This window comes from Lutjanus erythropterus, chromosome 3 (assembly GCF_056507025.1).
Source record: "Lutjanus erythropterus isolate fLutEry1 chromosome 3, fLutEry1.hap2, whole genome shotgun sequence".
Classification (NCBI taxonomy): domain Eukaryota; kingdom Metazoa; phylum Chordata; class Actinopteri; order Lutjaniformes; family Lutjanidae; genus Lutjanus; species Lutjanus erythropterus.
Window position 1 is genome coordinate 13,178,463 of NC_139319.1, and position 22,841 is coordinate 13,201,303.

General features: G+C 37.9%; 1 protein-coding gene across 8 annotated transcripts in view; it reads left to right on the forward strand.

Annotated features, from left to right (window-relative positions):
- The first annotated feature begins 302 nt into the window (after positions 1-302).
- The window catches only part of prom1b (prominin 1 b), a 33,307-nt gene continuing 10,768 nt past the window's right edge, over positions 303-22,841 (forward strand). For 3 of the 8 annotated variants that reach the window (XM_084715088.1, XM_084715089.1, XM_084715093.1), the window contains exons 1-13: positions 303-1,147; positions 12,855-12,916; positions 14,297-14,323; positions 14,427-14,632; positions 18,210-18,330; positions 18,438-18,501; positions 18,630-18,719; positions 20,444-20,467; positions 20,820-21,037; positions 21,135-21,209; positions 21,357-21,420; positions 21,720-21,879; positions 22,097-22,249. In XM_084715088.1, coding sequence (XP_084571214.1) covers positions 865-1,147; positions 12,855-12,916; positions 14,297-14,323; positions 14,427-14,632; positions 18,210-18,330; positions 18,438-18,501; positions 18,630-18,719; positions 20,444-20,467; positions 20,820-21,037; positions 21,135-21,209; positions 21,357-21,420; positions 21,720-21,879; positions 22,097-22,249 — 1,547 coding nt within the window. In that variant the 5' untranslated portion in view covers positions 303-864. The remainder of the gene's footprint in view (positions 1,148-12,854; positions 12,917-14,296; positions 14,324-14,426; positions 14,633-18,209; positions 18,331-18,437; positions 18,502-18,629; positions 18,720-20,443; positions 20,468-20,819; positions 21,038-21,134; positions 21,210-21,356; positions 21,421-21,719; positions 21,880-22,096; positions 22,250-22,841) is intronic. The other 5 variants (XM_084715090.1, XM_084715091.1, XM_084715092.1 and 2 more) reach the window with 4 other exon arrangements.

Here is a 22,841-nt window from a genome sequence, read left to right on the forward strand (position 1 = left end):
GATATGTTGTTTACTGTCATAGAGGACTAAATAAACAAGAAAATATTCACGTTTAAGAACCTGAAATCAGAAGACAGAATTTTTTAGAATCTTAAATACTGAAACTGATTAATCGATTATAAAAATAGAAGATTTATTTAATAATCGATTACTTGTTGCAGGACTTACTTAACCAGAAAACTTTTCGCAGGTATTATTTGAGAATGACTGGTTTAATTTATAACAACCCATTATATTTCAGAAGATGTTCGTATATATACACATATGAGGAACTTACAAGAAGGCTACGTCATATTTGTAATTAAGTGCAAAAACTACTTGAGTAAATGTACTTCGTTACATTCCACCACAGGCTGTAGCAAACAGAGAGAGCGCGAATGAGGACCTGGGCAGGTGATTGGATCGCAGTGTCGCGCGCCACAGAAGCGCACGGGCGAGTTTTCAACGGTCACGAGCACGAGCGTTCTTGGACTTGCCGTGCACGATGGATTAGGCAGCAGCAGCAGCAGCCGGTGAGAGTGAGGACAGGACACCGAGACAAGGACCACATCCTCGGCCACTGTGTCCCCTCGCAAAAGAAGACCCCTGTCTGTGAAGATGTCTGTGAAGAGTCCGGACCGAGAAACCAGGAGCTAACGGCTGCCAGAAGCTCGACCGTTGGATGTTAAGTTCAAAAGTTTTCTTTGGGACGGTTGTTTGTGAGCTGTTTGTGCGGATTAAAACCACCGAGAGGGAAGGACAGGTGTCCTCTCACGTCAGCAGCCCGGCTCCCTTCTCCATCCCCCGCTAGACTGTAGGACAACCGGGGCTCGGAGTTTTCTTCTCTAGCCTTTCTTTTCTCTTTAAAGCTGGACTTTCTGAGCCATGTTGTGGACACGGTGGCTCGTCCTGTTGCTCTGCTGGGGGGCCACAAGCGGCGAGCAGCAGCGGCAGCAGCAGGCGGAGGAGAGGGACGATGCCTCGGTGGTGGTCCGGGCGGACTCCCGCAGACAACGGTCTCCTCCACCAGTGGAGCCGTTGGATTTTGGGTTTGTACCGTCGGCGGTTTATGATACCCACGCTTACTACGAGCCAGGGGCCGTAGGGATCCTCTTCCACATGGTCCACGCTTTTCTTTACGTTGTTCAACCGAACAGCTTTCCCAAAGGTGAGATTATCTCCATCCCACACCTCCTCCACCCAATCTAGGTATGCCTTTCTGCCCTCATCACTGTTAATATTTCTTTCACATAAGAGTACAGGAAAATATCTGGGCATTATTTTTTCTTCTGAATGCAGGACATTCTGGATGAACACACAACTCAAATTCGTATTAAATATAGGCTAATATAAAATGTGTGTGTGCGCGACCGTAACAGGTGTTAGAGTAAAATCTGTGACCCATCAGATTCAGTGACCCGATTAGGAGGTTTAGCTTTATTGTCGCTGCAAATGTTTAGCAAATGTAGATAGGATCATAATTAAGACAGTGGTAAGCTAAGTAAAGATAAAAAAAAATAGATAAGATACAATAAAAATAGATAGAACTAACCCCAAACATATTTTTGTGCCACAGATGCCAGTAGAAAAATGGCAAAAATGCAGATGATGGTGCAACACATGAATGAAAGTGCACATTATAGATTACAAATTGACAAAAAAATATACTGACAGGTGCATATCCTGTACTGGGTGTTATCATGTTACTATAAAAATGAACGATCAATGCTATTTTACAAAGGAAGTACAGAAATTTAAAGTTTGAATGGACAAAAAAATGTATGGTCTGTACTAAAGGGTCCATTATACTGCAAGCAGGATATGTGGTAAAACAGTGGATTCATTTGAGGTGTATGATGAGGATAATAATGCATGATAATCATCTTTGTCAGTGTCCAGTGCTAGTGTCATTATGAGTTGCTGACCAACTCAAGAGGCTCCAAAATAAAAGTCAGATGGCAACAAGTAGGGATGCATGATATTTTTCAGCTGATACTGATAACCAGTAGTTATCTGCTTGCCATGGTGATACAGAACAGAAAACAGAAATTTTCACGTTTTAGCATTTTAAAGAGATGTTCATGTAACCTGTAGTGTCTGAGGGTGAGAAAGGCCAAGACCAAACTAAATTTAACTGACATCACTTTTAAGGCAAAAACAAAGAACAGCTCTGACTCCTCAAATGTTCATTTATTTTTCTGGTAAAGTACAACAAAAACTTGCCTTTTGAAGGTAATTTGCCTACAAATTCAAATTACATGTTTTGACATAATCTGTCAAATTTCTTCTGTCAGGATAATAAATAATAATATAAGTTTCCCAAAAATTGTATGATCTGTATTAAAGGACCAATCACTCTGCAAGTAGGAGATGCATAAAAAGTAGTAATAGGACTGAACAACATTGGATTCAATTGTGATACATGATAATGATACATGATAATGATACATGATAAAAATCCAAATCAGTGTCCACTGCCAATGTTATGAGTTTGTGGATTGTAGTGGTGCTAGCAGAAACTGGGGCCAGTAGTACAACTCTGTAAAGTGCTAACATCTCACCTGTCTATATTAGGTTACACCATCAGTCTAAAGCTCTAACTAAATGGTTACCAACCTGGGGATTTAAACCCACCAAAAAGGTCCCAAGATAAATTGAGGGATGACACAGTAAAGTGATAATAAGCCAGAAATGTTTAAGAATGTCAAAAAAAATGTTTGTATGACATTCTCCTTTTTTTTTTTTTTTTTGTTAAATTCTGTATATTTTAACATCTTCAGGCATGAAAAAATCCTTCAAATGAAACAATCTGAAAAGAGACAAATTGCTCACCGCTTGTGTCCACACTGGGGCCAAACCCTGTTTTGAGGGGGTAGACTTTGCTTTGTAAGGGGTCACAAGTCATAAAGTTTGGAAACCTCTGACTTAGCTGTCTATCCCACATCACAAACTCTGACTGACCTGTTTGACGTAATAAACTAAACAGCAAAGTCCAAAAAGCATTGAAAACCTCAAAGAGGCTCCTGTGGCAGGAACTATTTGCACACTGCTGCTGTATCCATATTCTCTTTGAGAATATAAATGGGTGACTGAAAGCATGACTTCCAAAAATCACTCCCTTAGCGGCTGCACCTAATTAAAATACTATTGTGGTAGTGGGTCAGAAGAGCGTGTGTACGGAATGACTGCATGCATGGATGGCTTGTGCTTGTTGAGCCCATAAACCAATGTTATGAGCAGATTAAAGGGATCAATAGCTGTCATAGCTCATAAGTGATCCTCTTGGAGTCAATGCTTGAACATTGTTGAAGTGATCAGTTCTGGGATGTGATCAATACGTACATAGTGAATGTTGCTTTCTTGGCCCATGGGTGTAGTACAGTAACGTAATGATGGCTATTCAGAGCTACAACCAACTCAGAGTGGTTTGTTTGTGTGCTGTAACTACAACTATGAGTGTCACGTTGGAGGCTGACACAGTCCAACAGGATTGAAGGGTTTAAGTTGCTGCCATTTTGGTGTCCAGGGTTAGAGCCGCTGCCTGGGTAATCAATTAGCAGATCAGCGATTAGAGGAGGCTTTCTCAGTCACCTGCATCACTGCATAATACCTTAATCCACTGGACCATATGCTGCTACTGCCAGGGACTTTCCAGTATGGTTCACTGTCACACACGCACAGGTAGAGACCACCTGGATGTGACACACTCCCACATCACATATCATGCATACACAAAATCATGCATGTTGCTCACACGTATTGAACACATGCACATACCTTGAGATTAGTTATTACACAGCTTATAGCTGCATTACTGAGGGGGATGAGGTTTGGCAGGTGACCAGCTGCTGACCATGATGAAACCTAAACTACCAGTTCCTCTGAGCCATAAGCAGGTTGATAATTTTACACACATTTAAAGTTAGAAGCAACAGAGTCAAGGAAAACCCTTTGTTTAGGTTGAAAACCTAAATTAATTGCTAAAGGGCAGCACAAGAATCTTCTTTATTAAAAAAAAAAAAGAAAAATAAAATTTAAAACTTCAAATACTGAACAAGCTGAACATCTTTGTTAAGACAGATAAAGCAGTTTAAACTGGGAGTAACTCTGAATAAATAAATTTGATTGAGTTTTACCTCTATGGCTGGGGCAATTTGTCGATGTAATCGATGTCATCAACATCACTGATTACGAAAATACGTCGATTTGCATATTGTGGGGCGACATGTCTATTTGTGCTACTACGCTTGGTCAGAGTGTGGATTCACCCAGAGAACAAGCAGCAGAGAGCAAGACCTGCCGTGATCATCTGAAGTGTGAGAGTATTTTAGACGGAGACACATCAGTTTGGCTCTCTTTAGCTCCACAAACAGGACATATGTTATCACAGCAGGACAAACTGCTCCACAGGAGTGCTGGAAGTGAAGCACCGAGTGACCTGTCCTCGTCCTGTTGTAGCAGCAGCATTGCTCTGTTTACTTTCTGTCAACATGATATATGAGGATTATCAACACATGGAACATGTTTCTGTTAGAGGAAGTCACTTAAGATAGATTCTCTAGAAGTTCCTTCATCACCCTGTATTAAAAGTGATGTCTGAACTTTACACCATGCATCATTAGTGTTATTCTGCTGTTTTGTACTTTCTGTTCACTTTATCAGCCACATATGAGACAGAAATAGAATCTAAAATGCATTTCAGTTGGGAAGAAAAACAACGAAAAGTGTTTTATTTGTTCCATATTCATACAATTTAAGTTTTAAGTCAAAATACTGATTGTCCAGTTCAGTGAAGGGTTGACATTGATTAGTTATTAAACTAATATGCATCACAGTTCCTTTTGAATTTGAGGTCCGGATCAATTTTCTGATCAGGCATCTGACATGAAGTCTATTAAATAGGATGGAAATTATTCAACAAATTATAAGCATGCCACTATTATCATTATTCTAATGTGATTTATGTGTCTATTTTTCAGGATATGATTGAATAAAATATTGAAATATTAATGTGGATTTTTTATATGTGTTTTACGTAAAATAATTGTTATATGATTTCATAATAAAAATATTAATTGCTAAATTAATTGAAAGATTATTTGATTTATTGAAAAAATAATTGATAGATTAATCGTTTAAAGAATAATCATTAGGTGCAGTCCAATTTACTTCTTAATTTAAGATTTATCATTATGCTAATCATATATGCATAATACTAAAAAGTATGGTGTGAGTAGTTTTATAGAAAAATATTTAGCTGGTTTTGGTATTGGTTTTGTTAGGATCTGTTCATCTTGAGAAATGGCATAACTGGTAGCATTTTAATTGTTTTTGTCAGATCAGACAAACAAACAAAAATTATCTTTTGGTATCATTTCTTTAGCTGGAGTTCAGTAATCTAAAGTTCTTCATGGTTCTCTCCTGCAATTTTATTGAATCCTGTCAGATTGGTTCGAACAAAGTGGATCTGTGGAATTAAGTGTTGACTTGCTGAGAATGAACAGCATTAATGTCAGTTGATTCAGGGAATGAATTGATTCATAGCACGCTTTTTAAATAACTTCTGTTTTAATTTTGGGCTTTGGGGGAAGATATCAAGTATTTTCAATTCAAAAGGCTCAAATCCAAGTGAAGTCACAAGTCACTGGTGTTAAAGTCCAAGTTGAGCTGCAAGCCTTCAGTTTTGTCTAAAGTCATCAAATCTGTGACTCAAGTCCACACCTCGATAACTGCCAAAGACTTCTGACTTTATGGAAACACCATTTTTATGACCACGGCTAGTTGGATACATATTCCCAAGCTACTTTTGCAACTGCCTAGATAAATGTAATATTTCTATTTTGAAGATACTCCTATGTGAGATAAAGCTTGCTAAATTATCCTTAGCACCTGTGGCAATGTTGTACGTATGTTATGTTTACAACATTAAACTGTACAAATAGGCTACAAAATTACTACTAAGCAAGCATGATGTGTCCAGTATATATACAATTTATTTAAGAAATATCACATCCACTATGGTTTGAGTGTAAGGCTTGTTTTTATTAATTAATTAATTAATTTATTTATTTATTTTTGCCAAATAGAGATTTGCTCATCACATTTCAGTGTAATTTTAGAAAATGCAGACGTTTCCTTGGGAGGACAGAATGTCACACTCCAGTCTTGCATCAAAAGATGTTTCCCATAGTGATGCAGTCCATGGTTTAGGTAAGGGCTTGAGTTAGGTTATAGTTAGCTTTTGCAAAGGGGGTCAGTTCTAAGGTTGAGTTGAAAAACTCAAATTAATGTTAGGTAAACTGAGGAAAGGTTGATTGAGCTTATCATTCAGTTGGATTGTCTAAGATCTCACAAAACTGAAAGGCATGGTAAATGAGAACGTTCATTGTTGAGTCTCATTCTCAGGTGGTGAAATTACCAACCCTTTGAATTGGGGACCCTGCTCGTCAGATACTCGTGATTTGGAAATGAGACTCAACAGTCAACTATCTTGCCGCCTTGTGACTGACCAAAGTCTCATGCTATGGGCTAGATTTTCTAAAGCCTCAAAACAGAGCCAAGAGGAGGAGTAAAAGTCTAGTTTTCTCTCAGACTCGAGTGACATTATGCTGGAAGATTACTGTGGAAGGTCTGGTCTATCCCAGCTTTAACCATATAATAATGCAGCACAAAGTCAGTGGCAAAATCCCCACAAATCCCTATCATATTATATTACTATATTAATGTAATTAATTTTTCAGGTTTTCAATAGATCTGAATGTCAACAGAAAATGACATGACGTGAGAATGACTACCAAAGTCATCATTATGCTAAAGTACTTGACTGGCTCTCGCTTCTTCTCTCTTCTCTTCTTTTCTGGACTCACTCATCCGTCTTTACAAATCTGAGTGAAGGTTGCTTTTACGGTGAAGAAACATTTTGGATGCAGTGTCTTATCCCTCTGATACACACAGGGTAGATTAGAGGATTAGCATCCGCATGGCTAATGCTAACACTGCGCAGCTACCACTGCTACAGATGGCATTGTCGCACACATACACACATAAATGTGCAAGCACGTACGGCCATGCACACACTGAAACACATACACGTACTGAAAGTGGGTCATAGTCCTGGTATTTGTCTGTTTGCCTTAATTACTGTGATTGGTAGTAGGCAGGATGTTTATCATGTAGCAAATGTCTTAAATCAGATCACACTCCAGAAAAACCCAAATTAGTTATCTGATAAGGATAAGACAAACATGTAAGACAAGGGAGGAATTACTCCCTTCAAAAAGTCTAGTTTAACATTTATTGATGCTTTAAATATGCCTAAACAAACAGACAACAGAGGAACAGCACTGGGTCTCTGTAAATAATGGAGCTGTGCATCTCACATTAGCTGCCATTCATATGTCATGCACCTTTGATTATGTGTATTAATACACATAAGCAAGGAGTTTTCAATATTTATATCCAAAGACCTTAAATTGGTCAGCATATACTTGAAGAGCTGAAACAAGAGACAATTTTGAAGATCACTTATTTAAGTAATTCACTACTTCTTGCGTCAAATATTTGCTTCTTATGATACAATAAATATCTTTGGGTTTTCACTATTTGCTGATATTATATAGACCAAACAGTCACTCAGTTAATCAAGAAAATGATGGAGAAATTAATCATTAATGAAAATAATTGTTGCAGTCTTTTGTCTCTCATTATCTTTTCTTGAAATACAATTTCTTGTGAGCAGTGTCTAAGAAAGTGTCTAGAGCAAAAAGGGAAAAAAGACATTCATAATCCTCTTAGTTATTTTGCTCCAGCTTACAGTGGACTGTGTAGCTTTCTTTAGATCCTGGTGCCATTAAAATACATACTATGTTTACAGTCTTGTGTAATACTAAGAAAAATATACTGTACAGTTAGACGTATTTAGAGTAACACACTGTAAGTGCTACGTAACTGTGCTTTGGCAAACCTGACATGACTTATGTTGTAACACCTTTTGAACCGCATCCCACAACATCACTTCTGATTAACTTTGTGTCTTGTAATGAAAATTGTAGTGAAGGAGTGATCTCTGGCTCTTTTAAATTTTAGAGACACACACTCACTTTGTCACCCCAATGTTATAGACCTCTTTCAACAATCATTCCAGCCAAGGCTATATCTGTCCTATAGACCTTATCAGATGTGGATATAGTCTCTGGCAGCACTCGTAGGTTTCTGAGGAGTCATTGTGAAGTTCACAGTGTGCCGTCGCCATTTGGCAGTGCCTGACTTGGCCAATCCCCAGTCCTAAAATGAGCAAAGAGTTGAGTGAGGGTGGAGCTCATCTTAGGCGACTGCCTGGCAGCCACCGATGATGGTACCCACCCATCAGTCAAAGCTGGCACACCCTTAATTCTGGTATCGTGACAAGTCTACTATAGAGATTACAAACATTTTTATACCAGGCTAGAAAACATTTTTATTTCTGCTGTAAGAGTTGGGCATATTAATATAGGGTCTATGGAGATTGATTTGCTTTTGGAGCTGGCCACAAGTGGCAATTCAAGGAACAGCAGTTTTGACACTGACTGGCACTGGCTTAATTTTTCAGCCCGGGAGGCTGCTGCTTGGTCTGTCCAAATTTTGTCTCATGATAACTTAAAAACAGTGGTTATCAACCTGGTTATCGAGTCCCCTCCCGAAGAGACATATTAAACTTATTAATTATAGCTTTACCAGCTTTTTTCCAGTATTTGTTCTCTACCAGTGAGTCCAACATGGCATGTCTTTTGTTTTAGTTTTTTTCAAATCAATGAATATAATCTAAAACTTTTCTCCTGTGTGATAATTGCAGAGGTGGAAACAGTAGGCTACTAAAAATCTGTATTCAAGTGCTGTTACATTACGGAAATATTACTCAACTACAGGTAAAACTACTAGGGTTAAAATGAACTTTAAAAGTAAGTAAGTATTCTTTTCAATTGCAAAATCTGCTTATTAATTATTTATGTTTGATGCATTTAAATTTAATAGCAGGCATTCAATTCAAAGGGGTTTCTGCTTCTTCAGATCTTCAGTCTCAACTCTGAACCCCTGCACTGGTTTGGTCACCTCTTCAAATATGTGTCTGATGAAAAGTGAGGATATTAATTAAATTTGTAGGCCTACGCAGTATCCAATTATGATTATAAAAGTAGTGAAGCAGATCACATAGTGACATAGTGTAACGCATTACAAACCCACAAATAATACCTACAAAAATGAGTTTATTACAGTAATGTGTGTAGCTGTAATTCGTTATTCCATCTTGTTTCTTTTCTTCTGATTAGTTAGAAAAAAACACAAAAAGCTTGAGTAATTTAAAGTGTTTTTTCTAAAAAAGACCTCATGATAAGTAAGCATTTTAACAGTCAAGTCAAGTTATAGCTGAGTTTTAAGCTTTTCTGTAGGTGAACAAGTTGGCTAATCCATGATTAACCGTGTCACAGAGTGGATGCTGTCATACAAATGCTTGTTCCAGCCCTCTGTGTTTGGTGTATGTGGGGCTGAGAGTTTTACTTTACTTTAAATGAGGGGTATAATGTAAAAAGTAGAGATGGTTGTTGGGTTGCATAAGGCTCTGTCTGTCCACACCTTCCAGTAATCTCTCAGAGGAGGTCAACGTAGAGGATTGGGCTTGCCTATATTTATACTTTACTGTAAGAGGGTTGTAGGTTCTGACTTATATATGACAACAGCTAACTAGCAGCAGTGTGTGATGGTTTGTTGACATTTTCTGGTCTCACAGTGGCCTTTATGAACCTGTATGTGTTTGCTTTGCCTTCTTTAACTTAAGTAGTAAAACACTAATGGTGTTTCTTTAAAGGCCTTTGATTATGAAACAGTCAAGAGACACACAGAAAAATGTTAAAAAACTACAATGATACTAAAAATATTTGGTTAATCAACGGTAGCTCTTCACAAAAGACACTGAAAACGTGAAAATGTCACATTTTCTGTGCAGAAAACGTATATGTGTGTCAGTAAAAATTAGTTTTCCTCCCCGACTGTTGGAGTGGACAAGATTAGTTCAACTTGGGCGGTGGTCTCTTCATCCTTTCAGGTCTAATTCTGATGGTTGTTTATCCCCCGCTCTTCCTTTCGTTTGCAGTAGCTACCTCTTATACTGGGTCACTGAACTAAGCTGTCTAAGCTTAACTGCCCTCGGTGGCTAATGCTAACTAAGTAGCTGAGCAACAGCAGGTGGCACCGACACGACTCAGATGTGCTTGTATGCTGCATCTGCACAGTTAACAGAGGTAGATGTCGTCACCTCACATGACAGACTGAGGTTACCAGCAGGTGAACCAGTTTTTATAAACAATTAGAAAAGATCTGAACGCAGCAACCTCCCAGCAGGAGAGGAAGATGGTCTTGAGAGGATTATCCATATGGTCACAAAAGATATCCAAAATCTCCTTTTACTCACCTCAAAGGCCTATTCAGGGACGTTTTTACTTTCACGAACAAAAGTTTAAAGCACAAACTGAAAATCTCACATAATTAAAGACAGCTGGTTTATGGCCAATCATTCAAAAAAAAAAAAAAAATCTCATTAAACATTCAAAAGACATTGATTGGTATACTAATGAACAAAATGTTAGTTTTTTGTTTTTTTGAATTTGTTTCCATAGCATTGAGTTCACAGACAGAGCTGAATGGATTGCTTGATTGGCAATTATTTTGATAATTGATTTGTTTCAGGGTTTTTCTCAAATGTCATTTATCACTGTGAACTGATTTCCCAGTGACTTTAAATATGTCACCATGGAGTAAGGGAAATGTGTGTTTTTAACATTTCCTGACATTTATTGACAAAAAGAGAATTGATTAATCAGGAAAATAATTGACAGAATATTCTGTGATGAAATATTTATGGAATATTTATATATGTAATGGGGAGAAAAGGGATGTGTAGTGTACAAAGTATGGATATTAACAGTACTTTAATTCATGAAATTTACTAGACCATTTTAATGATGAGAAAAACCAAAGACTACAAACAAATCTAGTCTTAGTACACTAACAGTAACGCGTTTTCTTGCCTCACCTTAGGGTCAGCAGGTGTGCAAGCAGAAGGCAGAGCAGACAAAGAACAGTTCAGTGTTTGTGTGTGTGTCTGCGTCTGTGTGTCAGCTGTGTCAGCATCTACATGCTAAACTGGCCTCCATCTGCTTGTCCACCTACTGCACTGTACCAGTCTGATAATACCTGCTGTATGACAATAGTACATTCAGAAAAAAGAAAAAGAAAAGCTAGCCAGTACCACTTTCTTTTGGTTCGGTGTTAGGGATCTAACAAACTGATAATAAACACTGCACCAGATTGATTTTACTGTCGATGTAGCTTCAAGCAAGTAGTGTCCAGCGGACAGTACTGTATAACTGTATACAGTATGTCCTCATAAAAATGACTGTGTCACTGGAGGAAGTCTTCAGATGTTTTAGTTAAGGCCCGACGTCTTTATGGAGAATATAGAATATATGCATGTATACGCACACACACACACACACACACACACACACATATACTGTATAACACTTGCAACAGAGATATGTAATGAAAGCAGGATATTTTATAAGGCTGATAATATGAGTCAACCAACATATTGTTTGGACTCCAGTTTTTGTTTGTTTCTGTAGTATAAGTATATTAAGTAAAAGTTTCTACATTCTAAGAAAAGGTTTCTAGCACTTCTAAGTGTAAAAGTATTATGAGTAAAAGTGATGCATTCCAAAAATCAACTATTATATTAGTTGCATCAAAATATACTTTATTATGAATTATTAACTATTTATTGATGGATTAATATGGAAGCAGTAATACTATCGTCAGTTACAGTAACCTTTAACGGAATGAAAACAGAAGGGCTTTTTTGCTTAAACAAACATTTTGTTATAATCTCACAAATTATTATGTCTTATATTGCTTTAATAACATTAACACAGTAGAATTCAATACTGTACTGAGAAAATGTATATGGTATGATTACTCATTAATTTTTATACCAAGATATAGAATGATATACTGTTGCAACCCTAAGTAACCCATAACTATAGCTGTCAGATCAATTTAGTGGAGTGAAGAGTAACAATATTTCCCTCTGAAATGTAGTGGCGAAAAGTACAAGTGGGCCACCTCAAAACTGTTCTTAGGTACAGTACTTAATTGAATGTATTTAGTTACATCCCACAAGTACACACATTTGTCTTTTTCAGCTATAGAGTTACGCAAATCTGTTTGTATTTTTATCTTATACTGTACATTTTGTCAATCGGAGCATGGGGTGAAAGCTGAGTAAACTCAGTTTATCCACCTCTTTGAAATGAGGTTGAGAGTTTATTCAGCTATATTCAGATCAACTGTATAATTTAATGAGGGGGAAAGATAAGTAAACTACAGTGTACCTGCAGTTCACCCACCTCTGCATTTACCCCTTCACCCCTGTTGTCACCATTTCGTGCATGCACACAAGTTTTCTTGTTTGTGTGTATGTATAGGAATCAGTGCTTACCTGCTGAGTAACAGCGTGTGTGAGTCACCATCCAGGTAGGCTTAGTGTTAGCTGACCTATATAAACACACAGACAGCTGGACCAGACTGCAGTCCTCATTGGCTGTTCGAACAGCTTCTGCAGAACACGCAGCTGTCAGATACACGAGGAAACAGACTCACAATACTGTCCTCGGAAATTAAAAAACGAATCCCCATAATCTGTGTTGTCTGCTCATGAATACATAAATGGATTTTTCACTCCAGTGTAGTATCCTGCCTGTAAAACACTGTTGTGCAAGTCTTACTGGACAATTTCTGTGGATTGAAAGACTTTAAGTGCTTATCTATCTGTCCTATTTTTTCAGATCTGATTGTTAAAGTCATTCAACAAAACATGGGGGGAATCAAAGTAGAAGAATGGAGAAAGGTATGTTTGATTTAAGTGATAATTGTGATGAGCTTATCAGGATAGTCCTGATTATTTGAAGCGGGGTTGTTCAAGGTACTTTCTGATTATTAGTGTGTTATCTTCAATAGATAGTAGTCAACATGTCCCCATTTTGGAGAATCAGAGAGGAGCATCAGTGTGGAAGCTAAGAAATGTACTGCTATGGACAGGGTTATAAGCAAAACATATTTTAGCCACTTTAAAAAGTCCCACCTAAAAAAATCTATATCACTTTAAGTATACACTGTATTTCTAATGTTGTCACCACTTACCCTTACTGTCAGACAGCCTTTTCTGATGGGAAACCTCAGTTATAAAAACCAAATATCGCTCTCATTCAGCCAAACTCCTTTGGCAATTTTACATCACAAAACATGTCAGTCACTGGTGCACTGCTGCCTTGATCTGTTAGTTTGTGTTATTTTGTGACTTCAGTGAATCCAAACTTTTTTTTTAAAACACAGAAGTCACACAATCCACAAACAAACTAACTGATCAAAAGTGGTAGTGGTACTGACTTTGCCAATGGAGACTGGTTGAGCAAGAGAGAGCAATATTTGGTTTTGGTACTGTGGTTTCCCATCAGCCATCTGACGGCAAGGTAAGGCAGTGAAATTGTTCTAAATACAGTATAAAGTGATATTAATTGTTTTTAGGTGGTGAAAATGTATTTTTCTGCTGACCCTGTCCACAGCAGTACATTGCTTAGCTTCCTACACCAGTACTCCTGCTGCTTCTTCAAACTGGGAGCTGGTCAACAGCCATTTACAGTTGGTAAAACACTTATTATCAATATCAATATCAATTATCAATTGACATTGCAATGCTATGATACTTTACTCAATGGTGATAAATGTATTTGTTGATTTAACACCTTTAAACGATCATGTTCTTGCACATTCTAAAAAAATGTACCTCATGTAGAAATGTTATTTTCATTAGATTTTATGGCCTTAGAATGTGTGTCATTTGAAAACTGAAACTGAAAGAAGAAAAAAAGTTATCTGATAATAAAACTAAAAAATTAAAAAATTAATATTTGTGCAGTATTTGGTCTATCAAATACATTGGACACATAACAGTAAGAATCAGACAGATTATAGCTAGCAACTGTGATGTTAGCAAGATGTTTGGGGTCCCTTTGGGCTGAATTGAACTTGGCAGTGATTTTGTCATTTTTCTTCCTTGACTCTTGATGTTGCCGTCACATCCCACTTTAGAAATTGGAAATCTGCCTCCTAATCTCTTGGCTGTCACACTGACCTTGTTGTGTTTCTCTTTGTTTTCCTTGTGCTACGGTGTTTTGTGTGTGTGTGCACATGCTCTTGTTTTCTGCACTCATTGGCCATGGGATTGTAGCCAGAAAATGTGGTCCTGTTACTACAGGTAAACTCATAACAATGTGCCAAAATCTCACATAATACAAACTACAGTGTCTCAAAATGACTATTTGTACAATGACAATTGTATGAATTCTGTTCTCCTGCAGTGGATCTACTATGAGTCGGGATTCATCATATGTGCGACCATTGGTATCTTGTTCGTGGTCCTCATCCCCATCATAGGCATGTGTTTCTGTGTATGTCGATGCTGTGAGAACTGTGGAGGGGAAATGCACCAGAGACAGAGAAAGAACGCAGACTGTCAGAGAGGTTTCTACACGGCCTCACTCATCGCCACCTCCATCTTCATCATGTGAGTTGGCATCGTCTTATTTTCTGTCTTTATCATCTTGCTTGCCATCTCTTTGAGGATTATGTTTTCTTTTCACCAGAGAAGGTATTGTTAGTGTAATTCTGTTGTCACTGTGTGCATCCTGGATTACTGCCCTCTGATGCGTTGTTGGACGGTTGAGACTGTTAGACATGCCCAAAGCGTTATATACATGTGACCCAAAGCGACCGGTACACAAGTGTTTTCTGAATTTGAATCCACTGTAACATGCTAAAATGAACTATTAGGGGGCGCCCTGTAGGGCTGGGTAACAGTTACACCACCAGTACTAATTCCAGTACCTTTAAACAAAAGAGTACTTTATACAATACATTTTTTTAATTTCATACTCATCACATGAATAGAAGAATTCCTGGAATTCCTGAAATAATCCCTCTGAATTTTTTTTTGTGGTTTTTTTTTTTTTTCATAGTTCAGCCATATTATTGAACGCTTTGCTGGCATTCTGGCACGCTCAACTGCCAACTCTGTCAAATACACCTCACTCAACTTGACCACACCACTGACTGTATGTGTTGCAGCTGCTGTGGTAGTGGGCCAATCAATGTCGCATGAAACTGAACAGTTGCTGTAATTGGCTGCAAGTAAAACCATACAAACATTAATTTATGTCCAGACCTGGGTACTCAAAGGATTGAGTGCAGGTATATTGTTTGACTGGAGAACTTTCAATACAAGTTGGTACTGGATTATTAGTACCAATACTCAGCACTAGTGTACTACAAGGCTTAAGAGGTTAATATGGACAATGAACCACAACATCCCTGGTTGGAGTCAGGCCAGAGACGTATGTTGCATCTCTATCTCCCTTATTTTCTGCCATTTCTGTGCTGTTAGGCACAGTCAACAATAAAATTGACTAAAAATTTAAAATCATTATAATGTTAAATTTATGCTATGCATAGGGATGTCTCATTACTCAGTGGTATCAATTCAAAAGTAAACAACTGTGTTGTAAAATAATTTTGTAGCCCAACAAAATACACAAAACCTACTGTATTTGTTGCATTTTTTTTTTTTTTTTTTCATTTTTATGTTTGTTTATGTTTGGGTTCTTAAAGGAGTATTACATTTATTGAGCATTGCTCTTCTAAAACATTGTCAGACTCATGATGAGCAGAAAGATCAGAATTGCTTGTACAAGGATACAAGGCAATTTATTTAGTAGTGACTAATGCCTCGGGCCAAGCCTCAAGCAGAGATGAGGAGTGGGCCACATACGTCTGGTGAGATCATTTCTTTCTATGTCCACAACCCCCATTTTTTTTTTTACATTTTCAAACTTAGAGTCTTCAGCACCCACTGACTCTATGACATCACTTGAGACAATTTATATAATGTTGTACAGCTCTTTCTGGAGCCACAAAAGGCTTTGTACAACTTTTTTTCACATATGTAAACAGACTTGGGATGCTTTCACACCTACCTTGATTGTTCGGGACTTTTCAGACTTTACGTTTTGATTCAAACCAAAATAACAGGTGTGAAACCTCCCCTGGACCATGGTCCAGATCAAACAGAACCATGGTTCAGTTTGTTTCAAGAGTGAAAACATTTTTTTGGATGGCTCAGACTTTTGAACCAGTTACAGGAAGGTCTGGCAGGCTATTGTCAGAACAAGAAAGAGGAAAAACAGAAAATGTACTGCGATAGCACAAGGAGAGGAGAAGACCAGGTGTTCAACTGACAATTGGTTGATGACTTTATAAAGAGACAATTGGAAAAACTCTTCACTTGCTTTCCAAGAGGATGAAAGAGAGAGGAAGAAATGAAGAAAAAGGAAGGAAGAAAACTGACAAACTTTGCAACTATAGGGATATACAGCTCATGTAGGTAATGGTGACAGGACAGAGGGATGTTATGTATAGTTCTTTGGTACACTTGCATAATTGCAATGTGAAACCAGAACTAACCAGATCAAACAAATACAGTGCAACAAAAACATGAACCTTGGTTCAGACTTTCAGTCGTGAAAGCACCCTCAGATGGTTAAAATCCATTTTAACCTTACCTGCTCACACACAGACTGTAATGTGTGTGCAGTTCACCTGCTGTGGAGGAGACAGGTGCACAGTCTGAGAAATATGATCCAAACTGCAGGACAGTTAGTTGTTACTGATATCACTTGGCTGACTGTTAGAGGCCTCTCTGTCTGAATGAGTGCTTTCACATCACAAACATGCATGCTCACACACACACAAACACACTCATGCACATATGCAAATGCATATGCATAAAGATTTTTGTGTCCATCTGGGAATGTGGCGATATTATCTGATCTAGTTTAGAATTTTTTTTCTTTTTCTTCTTCTATTGATATTCAGTCAAATCTTTGCTTCAGGCTCAACAGAGTAAAAGTTATCTGGCAGCTGAATGAAATACCTGAAAAGGGTATAAGATGATATGGTTCCTGTCATTCAGTTCAGGACTAACACTCAGCCAGAATGTCACTACAACAAAAATGCAGCTGAAATTTTACATGTCATTAACTCGGCACCTTTACAATGAACTGTCACAGCATTATCCATCTTGCTTTCTGACAGGTATGTAGGATAGACACTATTGTGACTGTGAAGAAACCTGTGCACTGTCAGTCACTCACATTTTTACCTGGTGAAGGTCTGAACATTAATGCATCAATACAATATTAACACACACATATAGAAATGGAGCATGTGAAGGATTTGTAAGTATATTCAGGTTATACAGTTTGTAATGAACCTCCTATCTGATTACACTTCATTTATCTGTTCTAAAAGGACAAGCGGAGAGAGACAGGCATGGAGACAACTGTCAAAGATAGAAAGCAAAGACGGAGCCTAATTAAGTAGAGGCTCCATGACCAAAAATCGGTAATCCAAAAGGGATAACCTTTAACACCGTTACACATTCACACCTGGAAGCTGCCCAATGTAACCACCGTTTTATCTGCAGGACACTGAGCAGCTCCACTGGAGTGATTGGGTTTTTTTGGCCTTGCTCAAGGGCACCTCAGTGATGGTAATGAGGGAGGGGCAAGTGCTGGTCTTTCACTTTCCCCACCCAGATTTATCCTGCCAGGTCAGGGGATTGAACCACTGAATTTCTGGTCCAAGCTCGCTTCTCTAACCTTTAGGCCCTGTGGTGTGTCGTCACTGTTTGACCAGTGAGGTTGAGACAGAGATGCACTTCCTCCTGAAATGTATAACATTCTATAAAATGAAGAATATTTACTTTGTGAAGTTGAACAAATATATATAGGTTTATATATAGCTAAAAAAAATCATGATTCTTCTGTTTTATGTATATATTTTGAGAGAATTGAGAGAAACTGTTTCTGTGCCATAGTTTGAGATAGATTTATAATGGAAAAAAAATGTGGCTGAGAATTGACATTCTCCAGGCTGGTCACATGTCCCTGTGAATTCTCTGTCAGTGACTTTAAAAACCCATGCTGCAGGAGTAGATTTTAAAGAAGCAATGCTGCCCTCTGCTGGTGAATACTGATCACTGTGTTTCTATGCTTCACTCATCCTATATGTGTGTATGTGTGTTTCAGTCTGGGAGTACTAATTGCCTATGCTGCAAACCATAATGTCAGCACCCAGATTAAGAGCACTCGGCGGTTCATCAACACCAATATGAGAGACTTGCGGACATTTGCTAATAACACACCTGCGGTAAGCCCTTACACACACAAATGCATTCCCTTGTAAAAGACATGCTGCAAAACTCGTGTCTGAACTTTTGTGGTGCTCTAATGTGCTGTTTGTGTTTTCTGCTGCAGCAAATTGAATACTTGACAGCCCAGTACACCACAGCAAAGAACAAAGTCCTGTCAGAACTCGACAGTAAGTTGAACTTGAGACTGTTTACATACAGTATTTGTCTGATGTCTTTCACTTTGTTTGTATGTGACTCCCTTTGTTTACCTATAAAATGCAGTGTTGTAATTAAACCATCTGATACGTCCTGACAGACATTGGACCTTTGCTTGGTGGGAGGATCCACAGTCAGCTGGAGAAAGAAGTGGTTCCCTCGCTGGACACTGCGCTGCGTATGGCAGGAGGTAACACACATTATCTCGTGTTAACTTTTAATATAACCTCCTCAAACAGCTGAGACAATATCATAATGCAACACTGATGCTGCTGAACTGAAACAGTATCTCCTGTTTCTGTTACCACATCTGATTTGTTACATTTTTTTCCAGGGATTATTTCAAGGATAAAACCCTTCAGCCTTGAGACATTTTTGTTACAAAAAATAAAAATAATAAAATGCTGTTGATGCAGGATATCCCCAGGATTCTCCAAATCTGAATTAAGACTTGTAAAAGACATTTTTAATTTGCTTAGAATGAAATTAATGCTAACTTCACAGCCATACTGGTAAAAGTATGAAGGATGTAATGGAAAATCAGTACTTGAATTTAATATGAATAAGAGATAATGTTCAATGAGCAGGTCATTATTGTGAAATAAACCCAAATGCAACTATACATTACATACACATTATTACATTACTTACATTACTTATTAGACACAAAATATGATTTTAAGTATTATATCATGGATTTAAAATTATTGTATTGCTGCTCTAGTGTCTGTGATCAGAACTGTGTCCCTAGCAGTTGCAGCGGTCTGTTTATGTAGAAATATGCTGCGTTCAAATGGAACTTGTGACCTTGTAATTACCACACAAAGTCGTGAATAGAACGTCGTGAACTTGGAGCTAACAGAAAATTTCCAGTTCACAATGTCATGAACACATGAGGATGCTGTTCAAGTGGGCTCATCTCATAGTAAACACAGCCCCATTTGAATGTACCACAAACATACCTTAGAATGCTCTGACTGACCAATCAAAATTGACCTTTTAACAAAGCTGTTACTACAACATTTTACTGTACTCACTTGAAATTTCTTCAGTATTGCTAACAGTAGCCACTGTGCCAGTTTTACTCGGTGCCATTGGTTAAGAACTGTGCTTTAAGCACCTGCCACTGGTGAGTCTAAGCCATAAGTCCCATCGTCCCAAGCTTATAAGATTTTTAACACAAACAACATCAGGCCCCACAATCATAACCTGGAATAGGTTTAACCAATTTATATTTCGGGTTTGGATTCTGCTGCTACTAAGGATAAAAACAACACTAACTAACATTAGCTTGTTAGTAGCAAGGTGCAGGAAATTTTGTTTTCTTTCCTGACAACAAGCAAAGTCAAAGCAATACACTGATGTAAACAGTGCCTGTTTTGTCGTAAAATCAAAGTCAAAAAAAGTAAGAGTAAGATTAAACACACACAAATCATTTTATGCATTTGACAGTTATTTATTATGTTGCAATATTTATTTAACCAATATAAAATTTATCCTACTTTTTTTAAAGATCTTTGTAAATGACATTAAATACAACTAATTAACAACAAATTTAATAAAGAAAAAAAATATATAAAAATAGTATGTAATTGAATAATAATAATTGATTCAGACTGTTTAATTTCAAATACAAAATAATATACTTTTATGTTGAGTATTACAATAAACTGAAATTGTAAAGTTATCCTCATTTTGCAGAACTGAAAATCAAATTGCAACTTATGTATACCTAATCTTTATCTTTGTGAATTGTTGCCACACTTATTGGATGATGCTACATGATTTCTTGCAGTTTCCTCTCCTGTGGTTTTAGTGCTAAAGAGTCCTGGTGTGTCTTTTTAAGAATACATCTTCACCATTATAACTTTCCTTTTCCCTCTCTGATTTCTTAACATTTCCTTTTATCCAAAGCAAAAGTTGAGAGTGCCATCAAAGGTAATTAGAGCTGATGTGGAGTTTCAGTGCTTGTGACTTGGTGTCAGTGGAAACTGGGTGTTACAAACACTTCAGACTCTGAACCACTGTTATACTGTGAAAAGTCTTCTGTTGTGCTTTTCCTTTGTGGACCGTTGATCTGTGGTCAGTGTTATTGTTATAATTTCATTAGTTCTGTGGTGGTTGTGTGAATTGTGAATGTATAGTAATGTAAATCCTGTGTGTCTCACCACAAAACAACACTATTGTGTTTTTTCTTTAGTAAAAGTGTAGTTTTTGTTTTAAAAATAACTTCTGACTCAACGTTTTTTAATTGACTTTGGATTAAATTTAATCTCTTCCTCTCCTGTAGCCATGCGGGAGACCAAAGAGGCCCTGGAGAACGTCAGCTCCTCCTTAGAGGTTCTTCAGGAGGGGACAGGAAAACTTCAGGCCAGTCTGTCGGGGGAACGTGCCTCTTTGTCCAACACCCTGTCAGACCCCGCCTGTACCAATGGAGCTGTGTCTCACACCTGTAATGCCATCCGCTCCACGCTGTCCCAGCTGGGCATCAACGCTGACTACTCCAAGGTACTAAAGATTGTCAGACTCATGAATCAATGGAAACTGAACCTGATAGTGGATGGAAATAAGCTTTTAATTTTTTTTTTTTTTCTCTGCTGGTCAGCTCCCAGATGTCAGTCATGCTTTGGCCAATGTCAATAACGTCCTGAGAACAGATCTCAGCAACATTGTACAAAAGGTTAGTCTGTGCCCAGCTCAACATTACCTTCATGTTTATTGTCTCATTTTCTCTTTCTCCTACCATATTCTTACAAAACACACCCTGGCTTAAAAAAAGTTATATGTTTTTCTTTATCATGTTTTCTCTCTTACTTTCCACCTCCAGGGTTACTCATCATTCAATGACACACCAAAACTGGTTAAAGAACAAACTAAAAACATTGTCGCAGGTACACAAGTTTGTGTGTGTGTGTTTATACTGTATGTTTATATGTTAAGTTTTTCCTACAAATTAAACTGTTCCCCTCTTACATAGTCTGACTGTAGTATTTCACTCTCATATTTTCTTTTCTTATCTTCATTTGCATTCTTGTGAATGATGAAACTACAGCTCTACCTCGTAAGTCCTGCTTTGTCTCTTGTAATGTTCTGTTAGATCTTCCTTTTCTCAGTTTTGTCACAGGCCTTGTTAATATAGAAAAAAAATGTATGTTGCGTTCTGATTTGTTGTATGTCTCTTTGTTCTTAGGAGTGAAAGGCATGCTGGATAAGATTGGCACAGAGATCAATGGCTTCTCTAAAATGTTCCCAGTGGAAGCTTCTCTGGCCAATTTCACCATTTTCCTCAACCAAGGACAGAAAAACATTGAAGCCTATTACCCACAGATCGACCAAATGGATTTCTACAGGTTTGTGCATGTGTGTTTGTCTGTCTGCATGTATTAATCAGGTTGCGGAAATAGAATTCTGTCAAGCTATGGGAGCATACATCCCATCTCTGGGGCAAAAATGAAAAAATTAGGTAGAATTATGACAAGGCTGTGGTTAGGATAAGACTCTACAAAATTCATATGAATCAATACACCACATATCCTCACAAATGACAGCTCTGTGTGTGTGCTGCAGGTGGATCGGCTGTGTGGCGGTGCTCTGTATGGTCGTCCTGGTTCTGGCCTTCAACATCCTCGGATTGCTGTGTGGCACCTGTGGCTACGACAAGCAAGCTACACCAACAACACGAGGCTGTCTGTCAAACACTGGGGGCAACCTGCTAATGGCGTACGTTATAGTACTACTGTATAGTAAATAGGGAGTGATTTCAGATGCAGCTTAGACCTTTCACATAGTAGTTATTTTGACTTGTAATACAGGTGTAACTAGCAGTGATAATATTGGATGCGGTCCATTTAAGTGTGCCAGTTCTGGGGCTCTGCGATTGCCTTTGCCATTGCAAGTTCCTGCTGTCTCACTGCTTCTTCTTTCTGCTACCGCTAAATGGAATAAAGCCATAATCAGTGCTGTCAGACACACCTGTGTGTTTCCTACTCTGACAAGTCAAAGTGACTGCTTTAAGACAGTTTTATACATAAAAATAGACAATGGGTGAAATATAAAATATTTAGTAACAAGGACTGAGTAATTTGTCAAATCCTGAAAATAAGACACTGAGAAAAAGTAGATATTGAACATTTGTTCCTATCTCTCTACAGACAATTTAACAATGTAGTAGAACAATATCTATACATTACTTAATGTTACCTGAGATGCAGCAGAGGCTTGTTCCTGAAGCATTGTAATCTATTAATAGTAAGGTCTGCATAAATAAACCCTTATGTGCCATAATGTAAATTTTTTTTGCAGCTATTTCCCT